The 14551-nt window shown below is 40.2% G+C and overlaps 1 protein-coding gene across 1 annotated transcript in view; it reads left to right on the forward strand.

The window, feature by feature from the left end:
* IFT88 (intraflagellar transport 88) overlaps positions 1 to 14551 on the forward strand; it is a 160377-nt gene that overhangs the window by 86157 nt on the left and 59669 nt on the right. The window contains 3 exon segments of the mRNA XM_006085499.3: positions 6506 to 6558; positions 8212 to 8277; positions 11160 to 11266. Of these exon segments, the coding sequence (XP_006085561.1) occupies positions 6506 to 6558; positions 8212 to 8277; positions 11160 to 11266 (226 nt within the window).

A 14551-nucleotide genomic window follows, 5' to 3' on the forward strand; every position in this document is an offset into this window, starting at 1 on the left:
AAATATTGTTTATTACTGATTAGTACTAGTAATTGAATTTGAACTTATTCTTTCTGTTCACTCAGTAGTCTACTCATTGACTGTGGACTGTATGTGCCATATTTTATTTAGGATTCAGGACCTGCTGAAATATAAAACATTGCTCTCCTGTCAGTTTCTTCTGCAACTCTTAGCTTTTCTGTAGTTGATTTTTTGCCCTGCTCTTGGTTGGAAGAGCAGAAATCTGTTAATGTTTTTAATGTCTTTGACACTATTTGAAAAAAAAACTTTAATTTCTCTTCTTATTTTAAAAACTAGAGACCTGGTGCACAAATTCATGCATGGTTGGGGTCCCTCCGCCTGGCTGGCGATTGGGGCTGATCGGGGCCGACTGGGGCCAGCCAGCCAGGGGGGAGGGACCGAGGGAGGTTGGCCGGTGGGGGGGGGGGGGGAACGTGGGAGGTGGACCAGCCACCAGAGGTTGGCTGTGGGAGCACAGTGACCACCCGGCTGGCCAGGGGGAAGGACTGTGGGAGGTTGGCCAGCCACAGGAGGTTGGCTGTGGGAGCGCACTGACTACCAGGGGGCAGCAGCGGGGAGCAGGCCTAAGCTGTGGTGGTCAGAGCGTGTCATAGCGACCAGTCAACTGGGTGTCACCACCACCGCTGTACTGGCAGCCATCAGCCTGGCTTGTGGCTGAGTAGAGCTCCCCTTGTGGGAGCACACTGACCACCAGGGGGCATCTCCTGCATTGAGCATCTGCCCCCTGGTGGTCAGTGTGTGTCATAGTACCAGTCATTCCCAGTCGTTCTGCTGTTAGGGTCAATTTGCATATTACCCTTTTATTATATAGGATAGAGGCCTGGTGCACGGGTGGGGGCTGGCTGGTTTGCCCTGAAGGGTGTCCCGGATCAGGGTGGGGGTCCTAATGGAGTGCCTGGCCAGCCTGGGTGAGGGGCTGAGGGCCGTTTTCAGGCTGGCCACACCCCCTTCAGGGAGGGGGTTCCTGCTGGGGTGCCTGGCCAGCCTGGGTGAGGGGCTGATGGCTGTTTGCAGGTTGGCCAAGCCCCTTCAGGGTGGGGGTTCCTGCTGGGGTGCCTGGCCAGCCTGGGTGAGGGGCTGAGGGCCGTTTTCAGGCTGGCCACACCCCCTTCAGGGTGGGGGGGTCCGGCTGGGGTGCTGGTCAGTCTGGGTGAGGGGCTGATGGCTGTTTGCAGGCTGGCCAAGCTCCCCAGCGGGGACCCTCACCCCCTGAGGGTGTGGCCATCCTGGGTGAGGGGCTGATGGCTCTTTGCAGGCTGGCCATGGCCCCCAGCCACCCAAGCTCCCAGTGGAGGCTGGCTGGAAGCAGGTATCTGGGATTTATTTATCTTCTATAATTGAAACTTTGTTGCCTTGAGCGGAGGCCACAGCCGGCCAGGGCAGGCGGGAAGTTTGGCTTCCTCCATCGCTGGGGCAACCAAGCATCCTGCTTGCTCCAGCTCCGTGGCTGCCAGCCGCCATCTTGGTTGGGTTAATTTGCATATAGTCACTCTGATTGGCTGGTGGGCATGGCTTGGGGCATAGCGGAGGTGCGGTCAATTTGCATGTTTCTCTTTTATTAGATTAGATCCTAATTCTAACCCTGTTAGCTCAGGTAGAACCCTTCCTCCTTTGAGACTCCATCTACCATTGTTCCCAAATGAATGTCACATGTTGACCTCGTCTAGTTCATGCTCTTTCTATCCCATCAGTAGTCTAGCCTCACAAGTGTCAACCTCCCCAAATTCATTGATCTAGATCAGGGGTCCTCAAACTTTTTAAACAGAGGGCCAGTTCACTGTCCCACAGACCGTTGAAGGGCCGGACTATAGTTAAAAAAAAAAAAAACTATGAACAAATTCCTATGCACACTGCACATATCTTATTTTAAAGTAAAAAAACAAAACGGGAACAAATACAATATTTGTATTTGCATGTGGCCCGCGGGCCGTAGTTTGAGGACCCCTGATCTAGATTAGCCATCTAGATTTTACCTGATTGATTACCACCCAGCATATTTTTACCAATAAAATATTTTATTATAACACCCAGCTGTCTAAACATAACCTCTCTTCTTCCTCACCCCTACTCTCCAGTGTACCTCTCTCAGGTAAGACCAAGACCTCTAGTCTCTTGACCTCCCTTCCTCTCACAGGCTCTCCAGGCTTTTGTTCTGAACCCATTCTTCCTAGGCTGCTTCGTTGTTCACATCTGTGCTCTTTCTTGCCAACATTCTTTGGTTACTTTGCTGTCCCATTTGTCCCCCAAAATTTCATGGGTTGATACAGCCTTTTCACTCTTGTTTGCAGCCTGGGAAGATCTGTCACACATAGGTAAACTGATGCCACACATATTTGTTGTTATGTGAACACTGCTTATCAATCTGATGTGTTTCTCATTAACTCCCCTTTTTATTTCCCTCACAGATTACCTCAACTTTCTATTTTGTACTTCAGTTTACCTGAAAATAAAAGCCTTTTCCAGGAACTCCCCTAATATTTCCCTCTCCCTGCTTCCCTATAAATTTGCTTCCATTTGCATCTGGATTTGCCTCCTGACTAAATGACCGAGACATTCCATATGCATTGGTTACCTCTCCTCTTCCTGAGCATTTATTTTCTGTGCCATACATCAGAATTTCCACTTTATGGAGGGGTGCTGGTTTCTTTGCCTTGGTAAGAGAGTTTGGAAATAGATGACAGTGATAGTTGCACAACATTGTGAATGTAATTAATGCCACTGAATTGTGTACCTAAACATGGTTAAAATGACAAGTTTTTGTTATATCTGTTTTAATGATAACTTTTTAAAATTATTAATGTAATATATCTAAGCTTTTGAATTACACACTTTAAATGGGTGAATTATATGTTACATGAGTAATGTCTCAAAGCTGTTACAAAAGGATACATGCTATGTTAGCTCATTCATGTGAAGTTCAGAAACAGACTAAGTCAACAGTTTTAAAGTCAGGATGATAGTTACCGTCACAGGTGAAGGAGGGGATGGTGGAAGGGAGCAGGAAGGACACATCTGGGGTCTTGGCAGTGTCCTGTTTCTTGAACTGCAGAGCAGTTACTTGTGTATTCACTTTAAGACAATTTACGGAGCTGTACAGCTATGTTTTGTGTGCTTTTCCATGTGTTATACTTCACAATGAAAGATTTAAAAGTTAGAGAAAAAAGGTAATACAAGCCAAGAAGGGAGTACTGCCCCACCCTAGTGGCACCATTTGGAAATGTGGGGGAGGGGCATTTTATGGTCTTGATGATGGGGACACACAGTGGGTATTAGGTGTGCAGCTGCCTGAGATGGTGAACACTCAGTAATGTGTAGAGGATTTGCATAGTGAACAGTGTCACCCCAAATGCTAACAGCACCTTCCACCAAACACTGCACTAGAAGAGAGCATGTTAATCATATGGCTTTGTCTCTGAGATTGTCATCTTAAAACTCGAAAGTCTTTTCTCTGGGGCCATTTGATGTGTTCAAGGAAAAGTGTCAACCTGACTGCTGCCATTCCAGTAGCTGGAAGGGGCCCGGGCTTAGGGCCTCACTGTTCCAGAAGTGACTTCTCACTTCATCCTCCAGTTTTCATTTCTCATCTCAAACCAGCCTGAGCCCTGACTACAGCCTCCCTGAGTAACTCCTAGAGCAGTGGTTCTCAACCTTCTTAATGCTGCGGCCCTTTAATACAGTTCCTCATGTTGTGGTGACCCCCAACCAAAAAATTATTTTTGTTGCTACTTCATAACTGTAATTTTGCTACTGTTATGAATCATAATGTAAATATCTGATATGCAGGATGTATTTAGGCGACCCCTGTGAAAGGGTCGTTCGACCCCCAAAGGGGTCATGACCCACAGTTTGAGAACCGCTGTCCTAGAGCATGGAGGCCAGCTACTTCCCAGTAACATTGCTTGTCTGTCTTCCTGTTGTAGTTCCTTGCCTTGTCCTCCCTCCTCTGTCCTGCTGATTCCAGTTCTCCAGCATTTCTGGAGATTTTCAGGGAAGATCTCCTTCTCCTCACATGCCCTTTGTACACCCTTGAGTTTAGCTTTTTCTGCCCTGCTGAAGGCAGTTTCTATCTCCTTCATCCATCACCCATCATCTGTCTGTGGCTTTATACCATTCCAGTTTCATCTGAGGTGGAGCTTGAGACTGCCTTTCTCCTTCTTGTTTTTTGGGGTTACTTTCTAGAAGAGACATTGCAACGTAAAAAGTCTTTACTCTTCCCTCTTAAAACCAAGTCATGATTCTCTTTCAGGTACTTACTTATTTATTCCAAACACAGAAATAATTCTCCCCGGTGGCAATTTTCAAGCTTCATTTCATTGCTTTGTGGAAGTGTGAAATAAGGGATTAATAGGGGATATTATACTGGTATATACTGTTGGGGGTGTGACCTTAGACATAGCTCTTACCCTTGGCTGGTCTGTTTCTTTTTTTAAGGTGAATGGATAGAATGAAATACTATCTGAGGCCACTTCTATTTCTAAAATACCATCATTCTCTAACTTAAAGCCAAATCATTGCAGATTTAAAATAGTTAAAGCCTTTATTACAGCTCTGTATTTATTATACTGTGCTAGGCAATTTATAGCCAATTTGCTATAATTTTTTGGTACATTATTTTATATATCTTACTTATGCTATCTGTAAAATAATGCTATTTTTCTTTACTATGAGGATGGAGGAGAAAAATAGGCATTCATTCAAGAAATGAACTTGGCACAGTTGACATAGCTCAGTGATTGAGCATTGACCTTGAAATCAGGAGGTCAAGGTTCGATTCCCAGTCAAGGCACATGCCCAGGTTGTGGGCTTAATTCCCAGTAGTGGGCATGCAGGAGGCAGCCAATCGTTATTTCTCTCTTATCGATCTTTCTATCTCTCCCTCGCCCTTCCTCTCTCTCTAAAAATCAATAAAAACATATTTTTAAAAATTTCACAGTCCTGACCTTGAAGGAAGCAATCAAGATATGTAATAGAATATGCAAAGAAGGAGTACTTAGTGAATATTGACACCCAGTATGTGTCAAGCGTCATGCCCAGTCCTTCATATACAAAGGCTATGCTACCCTCACAAGTTTATGGATTAATAAGTTTCAGAAACCTAAATAACACTGCAGAATATTAAGTGCCATATGAAACTGTAGAGTGCTGAGCAAGTCCATGGAACAGTCTATCCCAGCCTGCCCAGCAGAATGTGATGAGGTCAGCAGAAGCCTTCATGTGGAGGGGCTGGCCTGTGCTGAGAACTAGAGTGTAGACATGTAGCATGCAGGCATTCGTGTTCCTGTCTGAATTTTGTCGTAGCAGGGCATGGTGGAAAACTCTTGGAGAGGCAAAAAATGACAAAAAGTGAGAAAATGGGATTGGGATCTTGGATTATCATGCAGTTGAAGGAGAGGTGATGGATTTTAAGGAGGAAAATAATATGGTTAGATATATATTTTATGTAGATGAAAGCAGATGGCTGTGTAGGCAGGGGATTTGAGGTTGAGTACTAGTAACTTGCATAGGTAGCAGGGCTATGACCTGTGTATTTCGAGAGCTAGTAGGTTTACCATCCAATTGATTAGGAGCCATGACTATAAAGCCATCAAGTAAATAGAAGGGAGATTCTAAAAGGAAATGAGAAGAGCATTAATTACTCCCTAGTGTTTTATATCTTGTTTTTCTTAAATATTTTTAATAGTCTTTAGAAATCCTGATTATGGTTATTTATTTTAGAAAATTATTATTAAGGGAAAGGGAGGGATGAATAGAATTCTCTTTTTATGTTTTTATTGATTTCAGAGAGAGGAAGGAAGAGGGAGAGAGAGATAAAAACATCAATGATGAGAGAGAATCATTGATCGGCTGCCTCCTGCACGCCCCTTTCTAGGGATCGAGCCCACAACCCAAGCATGTTCCTTTGACCAGAATCGAACCTGGGACCCTTCAGTCTGCAAGCCAATGCTCTAGCCACTGAGCTAAACCAGTTAGGGTTAGAATTCTTTTTTATTCTCTCTTTAGTTGAAGCCTCATTGTTCAAACACAAGGTCAAAAATTGCCTCTTAGGTGCTAAATTTGCAAGCCTAAGCCTAGATTTCTAAGCCTAGGTATAAGATTATGGCAAAACTAATAATAATGTTTAAAAATAGCAGTCATTGGGGGGAAGCGGGGACATATGTAATATTTTCAACAATAAAAAATCATTTTTTAAAAAAGAACTTAATAATAAAAAAATAGAATGCAGTGGTTTTTAACCAAATAGGTTAATGTTTCTCATAAAAATTTCTAAATAAAGGCATGAACTGGATTGAAGGGCTCTAAAATTTAAATTTATTAATATAAGTATGACAGATAATGTATTCTCTTTTCAATAATAAAGATGATCTAATCAGAGGTCAAAAAGTAATTGAAAGATAGTACATATCTGTAGCTTTATAAATATATTTGACCATCTCAGATTATTTTTGTTTCCTTTCTAATTTTATATCATTTATTTCTCTTATAGGCCCACGCAAGTGAAATGGCAGCTGATGGTAGCTAGTTGTTTTAGAAGAAGTGGTAAATGCTTTTATTTTATTTATTTTTAACATATTTTGCTGCTTTTGTCTTTTAGGTAATTATGCATAAAATGTATTCCAATTGCATATTTATTTATTAAAACATTAACTTTTGATAACTACACATATTTGAAGCATTATATGAAAAACATAATAATTACTACAGACAGAAAAAAGTTATACTTTAAAAGTAGGTCTTAATCATGTATTTCAGCATCACTGTTAGACACAGATTTATTATCTCTCAAAGTTAACATGTAATCATTTTCACAAGTTAGCCACAGAAAAAACAGGCATTCTGTACACATCAATTTATATTCCATTTTCTGCCACCTAATTCTAAATGTCCTATGTGTGTGGCCACATTAATGAGACTATCTCCACCTTCCTGAGGAAGGCCCAGGACTGGAACACTGGTTTTATATTTTTATACCAGATATCATTTGTGTTTCCAGCAATTGCTCTACTAGGTTCTGTGCTGTTGACCTCTGTCCTGAAGGGTAGCGATGTTAATAGTTTTGAACTGACATGAATGATGTTTAAAATACAGAGATTGAGCAAGAGACGAACGTTAACAAATATGTGATCCCTCTTGTAGAGCATACATATGACCCAGGAAAAGAAACTCCTCAATCCCAGGGAAGCATTTGTTATAAAAGTGTTTACAGGGTTCTCTTGCCTAGTGCTGTAGCTTCTTTCTTGATGGATCTCTGTGAGCTCCTTCAGAGTGCCATCAAAATACGTATTCTGTGTCATCCTCAAGTCATTGAGAGGGTTAATCTATAATGAGACTGTGTGTCCTATCGAGTAACATATAACATATACACTTTATTTATCTCAGCTGAGTTCTGATTGCCTCTGTTCATTTCCACATCAGTCATATGTAGAGTGTACATACATGGGGTATTCTGAATAATTTAAAGACATACACCTTCTTGAGTTATTGAAGGGCAGGTTAGAAAAGAAACTAATGTTTATTGAGAACCTGCTATGAGTTAGATGCTTCCTCTCTATTTGATTTCATTCTCACAACAACACTTTGATGTTAACACAGCCATCCTTCTTGAGACCTGAGGCCCAGAGAGATTCTTAGCTCATTCACTGAGATTTTTGCCAAGACCTTTGACCCAAAATTCATTTATCTAATTCTTTGCTGTTTCATGAAGCTCAATTATTTTATTACAAAACAAAATGTTTCCTATAAACATTTTAATGTTTCAAAATGATAACTACAAAAAAATGTTTCATCTTTTCCAACTAAGTGAATGACATTGAAGTTATTAACTCTATCATGTAAATTTTTCTAAATTTTCAGTTCTTCACTTGAAATATTTAATTTTTAGGAAATTGAATGGATCTTAATTTGTACCACAAACATTTATTTTAAGAAGTGGAACTAAGTGTTAACCACCATTCATTTCCTTCTACTCTAAACCTTTTCAAATTTGTTTTGTCTATACATTTTCTTCCAAAAGTTATGTTAAGAACTGTTACACATGCTTGAGGCAAACATGAAAGTCTTCCTGCTTAAAAAAAAAATTCTTCCTGCTAAAGCTATTAAGTGATGCCAGTATATTGGATTAAAATTGTTTTGCTGAATCCTGTTAATTTCTATAATCTCCTAGTGTGTTTCTCTTTCTTTTTTTATTTATAGGTAACTACCAAAAAGCATTAGATACTTATAAAGATATTCACAGAAAATTTCCAGAAAATGTTGAATGTAAGTGAGATTACATTTTGTAGCTTTGAAAGTATAGGTTCTCATGTTTTATACACTATTTTACATTTGCTACAGTAATTGCGTACATAGATACCAGGTTATAATTGTGGTAAATATGTTTAAATAGGAGTTTACAGGATCAGAGAATCTGACTATACACATTTTTATAGAATTTAATTGTTGATGGATTTACATTTGAAGAGAACCATTGAATTCTCTTCAAAAGTAAACAAATCTATATTCCCCATCTTGATGTACAATGGATTTGATGTAACTTAAAATAGTGTGAAGTATTACAGCAATAACAACAAATCAGGATCAGGAAAAACACAAAATAACCATATTCATATGCGGTATATCTCCACTAGACTGTATATTTGGCCCTGAATAGCCTTGCGGCTACGGGAAAGAGATAAAAGACAATCTCTTCTATAATCTTTACTGTTTATGAGGAAATAAAAAGCAATTCCTTGGGAAGAAGAAACATTTTTCAACTTCTAATTCATTCAAGCGGAGACACTGAGAGATACAGTAGATAAAGTCATTGAAAGATAATGCAGCTCCTTGCTTTAAAACATCCCTACAGCAAATAAAATAGCGTACTTAGACAGACTATTTTTAATTTTGTCCTTCAGTGATAATGAACACAAAACAGCACATTGCAACTCAGTAAAATCAATGTTTCTGAGCCAAGTTTCCCAGTGGCCCAGCCTGATCCTGGGATTAGAAGTACTGCCCTTCCTTAATTAACATTTTCTTCACTTTGGCTTTTATAAAAGCTCAGCAGCAGCTGGCTCACAGATACGGTGTTACTGATAGCTTAGGAGTAAGGAATTTCTAGTGCTAATTAGAGCAGATTGATTAACCCACAATAGTGGTTTCCAAAGCCAGTCAGGAAACAGGTTACTTGGAAGGGATTCCTTGTTACACTTTCAAAAACTACAGTTTTATTGCCCTATTTATAGAGATTCTCACATAGGTTTTCGGTGAACCCAGATATTTAATTTTCCCTATTTAAGCTTATTATTTGATTCTCATTCTCAGTCACATTAGGGAATTGGTGCTTTAGAGATTAAATGAGAGAGAGCAGTGATATTTTCTGTGGAAATGATGCAACCCAAAAGTCACCTGGGCAAAAGTCTCTCAGGACCACTGATGTTGGGACTGGACCATTCTGGATCCCATGGATTGCAGTGTTTTAGCAGTACTCCTGGCCTCTGCCCACTAGATGACAGTAGCACTCCCCCCTACCCCGCACTGTTGTTATAAAAAACATAAATATCCCCACACATTGTCAAGTGTCCCTTGGGGGCGGGATTGCTGCCTGTTCAGAATCACTGCAGTAACCTGAGCACCTGGCACTGGACCAGTAAAGGGACTGTCTCCAAGCAACGCCAAATGTCTTTCTTTATGGAGAGTTTAAGGTTCACTCTAAATATTAAATGAATGTTTACCTGTGCCACAGGGAATGTTCAAGATGACCTTGGCCTGAATAATTTTCAAAACAAATGTCACCAATAGTCTATCTTAACTGTAGTCTTAGGAAAACATTTGCACCCATGGAATGTGTTGTTTTGAGCAGAGTAGTTTTCCGGTGAACCCAACAGATAATTTAGTCTTAAAATATATTCTTCATTTACCAAAAATTGACCTGCACTGTGGAGTTACAATTGATGTACTGAATTTCAGAGGACATCTACCAAAAACAGTAATTTTTTGTTTTACACTAAATATTCCTAAGTCACTCTAAGGATAGGTAGATAAAAAGGAATAGTTGTGTATTATTTATAGGAAATGTAAATTACCTTATTATGAATTATTAATGTATGCATAGGCAATTTATATGCTAAAATATGACATTTTAAATTATTTTAGTACTGTTACTTTGCAAAACAATGGTCATGAATAGGTCATTTATTTACAAGTTCTTATGGAGTTTTGTGGCATATTCTTGAACTTCTTTTAACTACTGTGTTGGCATAGCACTGAGCAGAAAACAATACAGATGAAAGTCCTTGTCCTCATGGAGCTTGCTAGTGGGAAGACAAGAGAACACACTTGTAGAATATGTCAGAAGTTAGAAGTGCAGCCGGAACCGGTTTGGCTCTGTGGATAGAGCGTCGGCCTGCGGACTGCGGGGTCCCGGGTTCAATTCCGGTCAAGGGCATGTACCTGGGTTGCGGGCACATCCCCAGTAGGAGATGTGCAGGAGGCAGCTGATCGATGTTTCTCTCTCATCCATGTTTCTAACTCTCTATCTCTCTCCCTTCCTCTCTGTAAAAAATCAATAAAATATATTTTAAAAAAAAAAGAAGAAGTTAGAAGTGCCATGAAGGAAAGCAGACGGAGGGTAAAGCATAATATTGGAAGGGCTCTGATTATAGGTGGTGTGGACAGGTCAGTGAAGAGTCCCTTTATTTTTTTATTTTATTTTTAATTTATTGATTTTTAGAGAGAGTGGGCAGGAGAGAGAAACATTGATTTGTTGTTCCACTTATTTATATATTTATTGGTCGATTCTTGTTTGTTCTCTGACTGGGGATCGAACCTGTAACCTTGGTGTAGCAGGACAACGCTCCAACCAAATGAGCTACTTGGCCAGAGTCAAAAGAGTCCCTTTAAACCCCTTTCAGGGAAGTCCATCTTGCCAGGTCAAGAAAATACAGAGTGTAGATACTTTTTAAAAAAATTTTATTGGGCTGTCATTGTTTAACAAAATTATATAGGATTCAAGTGCACAATTCTATACCACAATTTTCAAGAGAGAAACAATCACTGTTCATGAGCATCATTCCTGTGTCCCAAAAGATTGTGGTTAATGATTTGTTATACTTTCAACACAATACACACATACTTTTCTAAATATATTTTTTACAATTTAGGTCTGCGTTTCTTGGTTCGTCTCTGCACAGATATTGGATTAAAAGAAGTTCAAGAATATGCAACAAAACTCAAGAGATTGGAAAAAATGAAAGAAATAAAAGAACAGGTATCCCATACGGGCCAAAAACTACTGTCTGTTAATTTTCAAAATGTCAGCCTTCTATAACTTAACTGAGTGATGTTGGGGCTTCTGTCAGTAAAATGAAGTTGAATTTTTTTTCTGCTCTGGCATAAAGGAAAAACAATAACTAAAATCCTAGTTTTAGGATAAAGTTCTGTCAAAAGTGAGTTTCCAATAGGAGGAAGTTCAATAGACTCATACTCTTTAGTGAATTGTACTAATAGGCAAATAATTACAATTTTCCACCATACAAAGTAATTTATTTAGTCATTTTCCAGACTTAATTTTTAGAGAATAAGTTAGTTTATAGACTTAATTTTAATTTGAGAGTCCTGTGACCCATGGAAACTAAGAAGCAGTTAATTGTATACAACATAGTACTTTTTCACTAGTATAGTAGAGATGGCTTTGAGAATAACATTAACATACAGGGGAGCATTTTAAATATATTTCCATGTTCCATGTTCCATGAAGTATGTGGAGTAACAATGTACTTAACTTTACTTATTTAAAAGAATAATTTCTCCTAAATTTGAGCCAAGAATATTTAAAAGTTTAATGTGTTTTTTTTAAGTGTCTGCCTTTCATAAAAGATATATTTTTTACCTTAGACTTTTTTATCTTGGATAATTAAGTCTAAATTCCATATTTGCTTTCAAAATGTGGTTACCTTGTTTTTGCTTTGAAGATGTGATCGGAAAGTTTTACAGTCTTTTCAAAGTATCAAGTGTAGGGGAGAGAACCAACATGGCGGTGTAGGTAAATGCCGGTATATGCAGCTTCCCACAACCACATTAAAATTACAACAAAAATACAGAACAACCATCATTCAGAACCTCCTGAAAGCTGGCTAAATGAAAGTCCTACAACTAGAAAAGTAAAGAAGAAAGTACATTGAGACTGGTAGGAGGAGCAGAGGGCGGAATGGGCTGGTCTGATATCCACATGTGCTGTTTTCTTAATCGGGAGTGATATCTCAGCTGTAGAGCCCCAGCCCCACCCCCATTCCCCAGTGAGGAGCAAGGGATCCCAGCCCAACACCAGACCTCCAGCCCAGGGTTCCAGAGCTGGGAAGAGAAGTCTTCATAACTTCAGGCTGTAAAAACCAGTGGGGAATTGTGGCTGAGGGACTCAGGGGCTACTGCAGACCCAGGTATTCCTCTTAAAGGGCCAGCGCATGAACTTACTCAGACTCAATCCCTCTGGCTCCAGCGCTAGGGCCATGACTTGAAAGGAACCAGGGACATTTGGGGAAGAATTGGATTGTCGGGCATCAGGGCAAGAACTCAGGGGCGGCTTTCTCTCAGATAGGGGTGCTCACAGGGTTCATTGTTCCTGTGCTGGGATCTCCCATGTCACAGAGCTGACCAGCAGGGGCCATATCTGGGTCTCCATCAACCTGGCTCACTGTTCCCTCTACCCTGGTGATTCCCTGAGACCCCGCCCCATCCAATTTGCAGCCCCACCCAAGCTGTTTGTAGTGGCTTTTCTATATGAATGGCCTGTCCTGGTTCAGGCTTCAGACTTTGTTAAAATCTTTCAAACAAGCAGCAGCTGGCATCAGTGTGCTGCAAACCTATCAATAAAAGGCCCAAGACTGGCACTAGCACCAGCCTTTCTTGCTACACAGCTGGTCCTTGCCTGGAGACTTACAAGCAAAATACAAGTAGCAGCCATCTGCTGACCTCTCTAGCTCCTGCCAGGTAGTCCCAGGCAGTGGCTGACTACCAGGAGGCCCCAGAACTAGTGCACCCAGTGGAAAGCTTCAGACCATACCAGATTACAACTCTACACATCCATGAGCGACACATTAAAGAGGCAGATTCAGTGAGCACCAAAGCCCCACTGAAGCAAGTCCTGCTCCATAGAGGTGTTTCCTGCATAGCAGCTCTACTGTACTCTCAGCTAGTCCTTGCATCCAATTGGTCTGGAGTTCACTTCCTCTCAGTGACACCAACAGCAATCAAGGCTCAACTATAACAAGACTGTGCACACAGCCCACACAGAGGCACACCTAGAGTACTCAACTTAGGTGACTGCAGAGGCTGAGCCACTGGGCACTACAGGACACCTAATACACAAGGCCAATCTGCCAATTCCAGTAGACATAGCAGCTCTTCCTAATACATAGAAACAAACACAGGGAAGCAGCCAAAATGTGGAGACAAAGAAACATGTCACAAATGAAAGAAGTGGAAGGGATCAAACTACTGGATACAAAGTTCAAAACAATGGTTATAAGAATGCTCAAGGGCCTTAATGAGAGCTTCAAGAGACTTAATGAGAGCTTCAAAGGACTTAATAATGAGAGCTTCAAGGGACTCAATGAGAGCTTCAAGGGAATTAGTGAGACTTTGAAGGATCTTAGTGAGAATTTCAAAGACATGAAAAGGGACCAATTAGAAATTAAGCATACACTAACTGAAATAAAGAATAATTTACAGGGATTTAACAGTAGAATAGAGGATTTCAAAAATCAAATCAACGATTTGGAATATGAGAAAGCAAAAAACACCCAATCAGAAGAGCAAAAAAAATCCAAAAATATGAAGATAGTTTAAGAAGCCTCTGGGACAACCTCAAGCATACCAACATTCTCATCATGGGGATGCTAGAAGGAGAAGAGAGAGAGCAAGATATTGAAAACCTATTTGAAGAAATAATGACAGAAAACTTCCTCTACCTGGTGAAACAAATAGACTTACAAGTCCAAAGAAGCACAGAATCCCAAACAAGAGGAATCCAAAGAGGCCCAACCAAGACACATCATAATTAAAATGCCAAGGCTTAAAGACAAAGAGAGAAAAACAGCAAGAGAAAAACAGTTACCTACAGGGGAGCGTCCATACAACTGTCAGCTGATTTCTCAACAGAAACTTTGCAGGCTGGAAGGGAGTGGCAAGAAATATTCAAAGTGATGAATAGCAAGGAGCTACAACCAAGATTACTCTACCCAGCAAAGCTCTCAAAGAGCTTCACAGACAAGAAAAAGCTAAAGGAGTTCATCACCACCAAACCAGTATTACATGAAATGTTGAAGGGTTTTCTTTAAGAAGAGGAAGAGGGAGAAGAAAAAGAAGGGAAAAAAAAGATTAAAAAAATGTGAACAATAAAATGCCAATAAATATATATCTGTCAACAATTGAATTAAAAATCAAAATAAATGAACAAGAAATCTAATGAATAAAATAGAATCAGATGAATGAAAATATGAAACAGACTGACAAATCTCAGAGGGAAGGAGGGGAGAGGAGGCAGGAAGAGAATAAC

This window comes from Myotis lucifugus, unplaced genomic scaffold (assembly GCF_000147115.1).
Source record: "Myotis lucifugus unplaced genomic scaffold, Myoluc2.0 scaffold_19, whole genome shotgun sequence".
Taxonomy (NCBI): Eukaryota; Metazoa; Chordata; class Mammalia; order Chiroptera; family Vespertilionidae; genus Myotis; species Myotis lucifugus.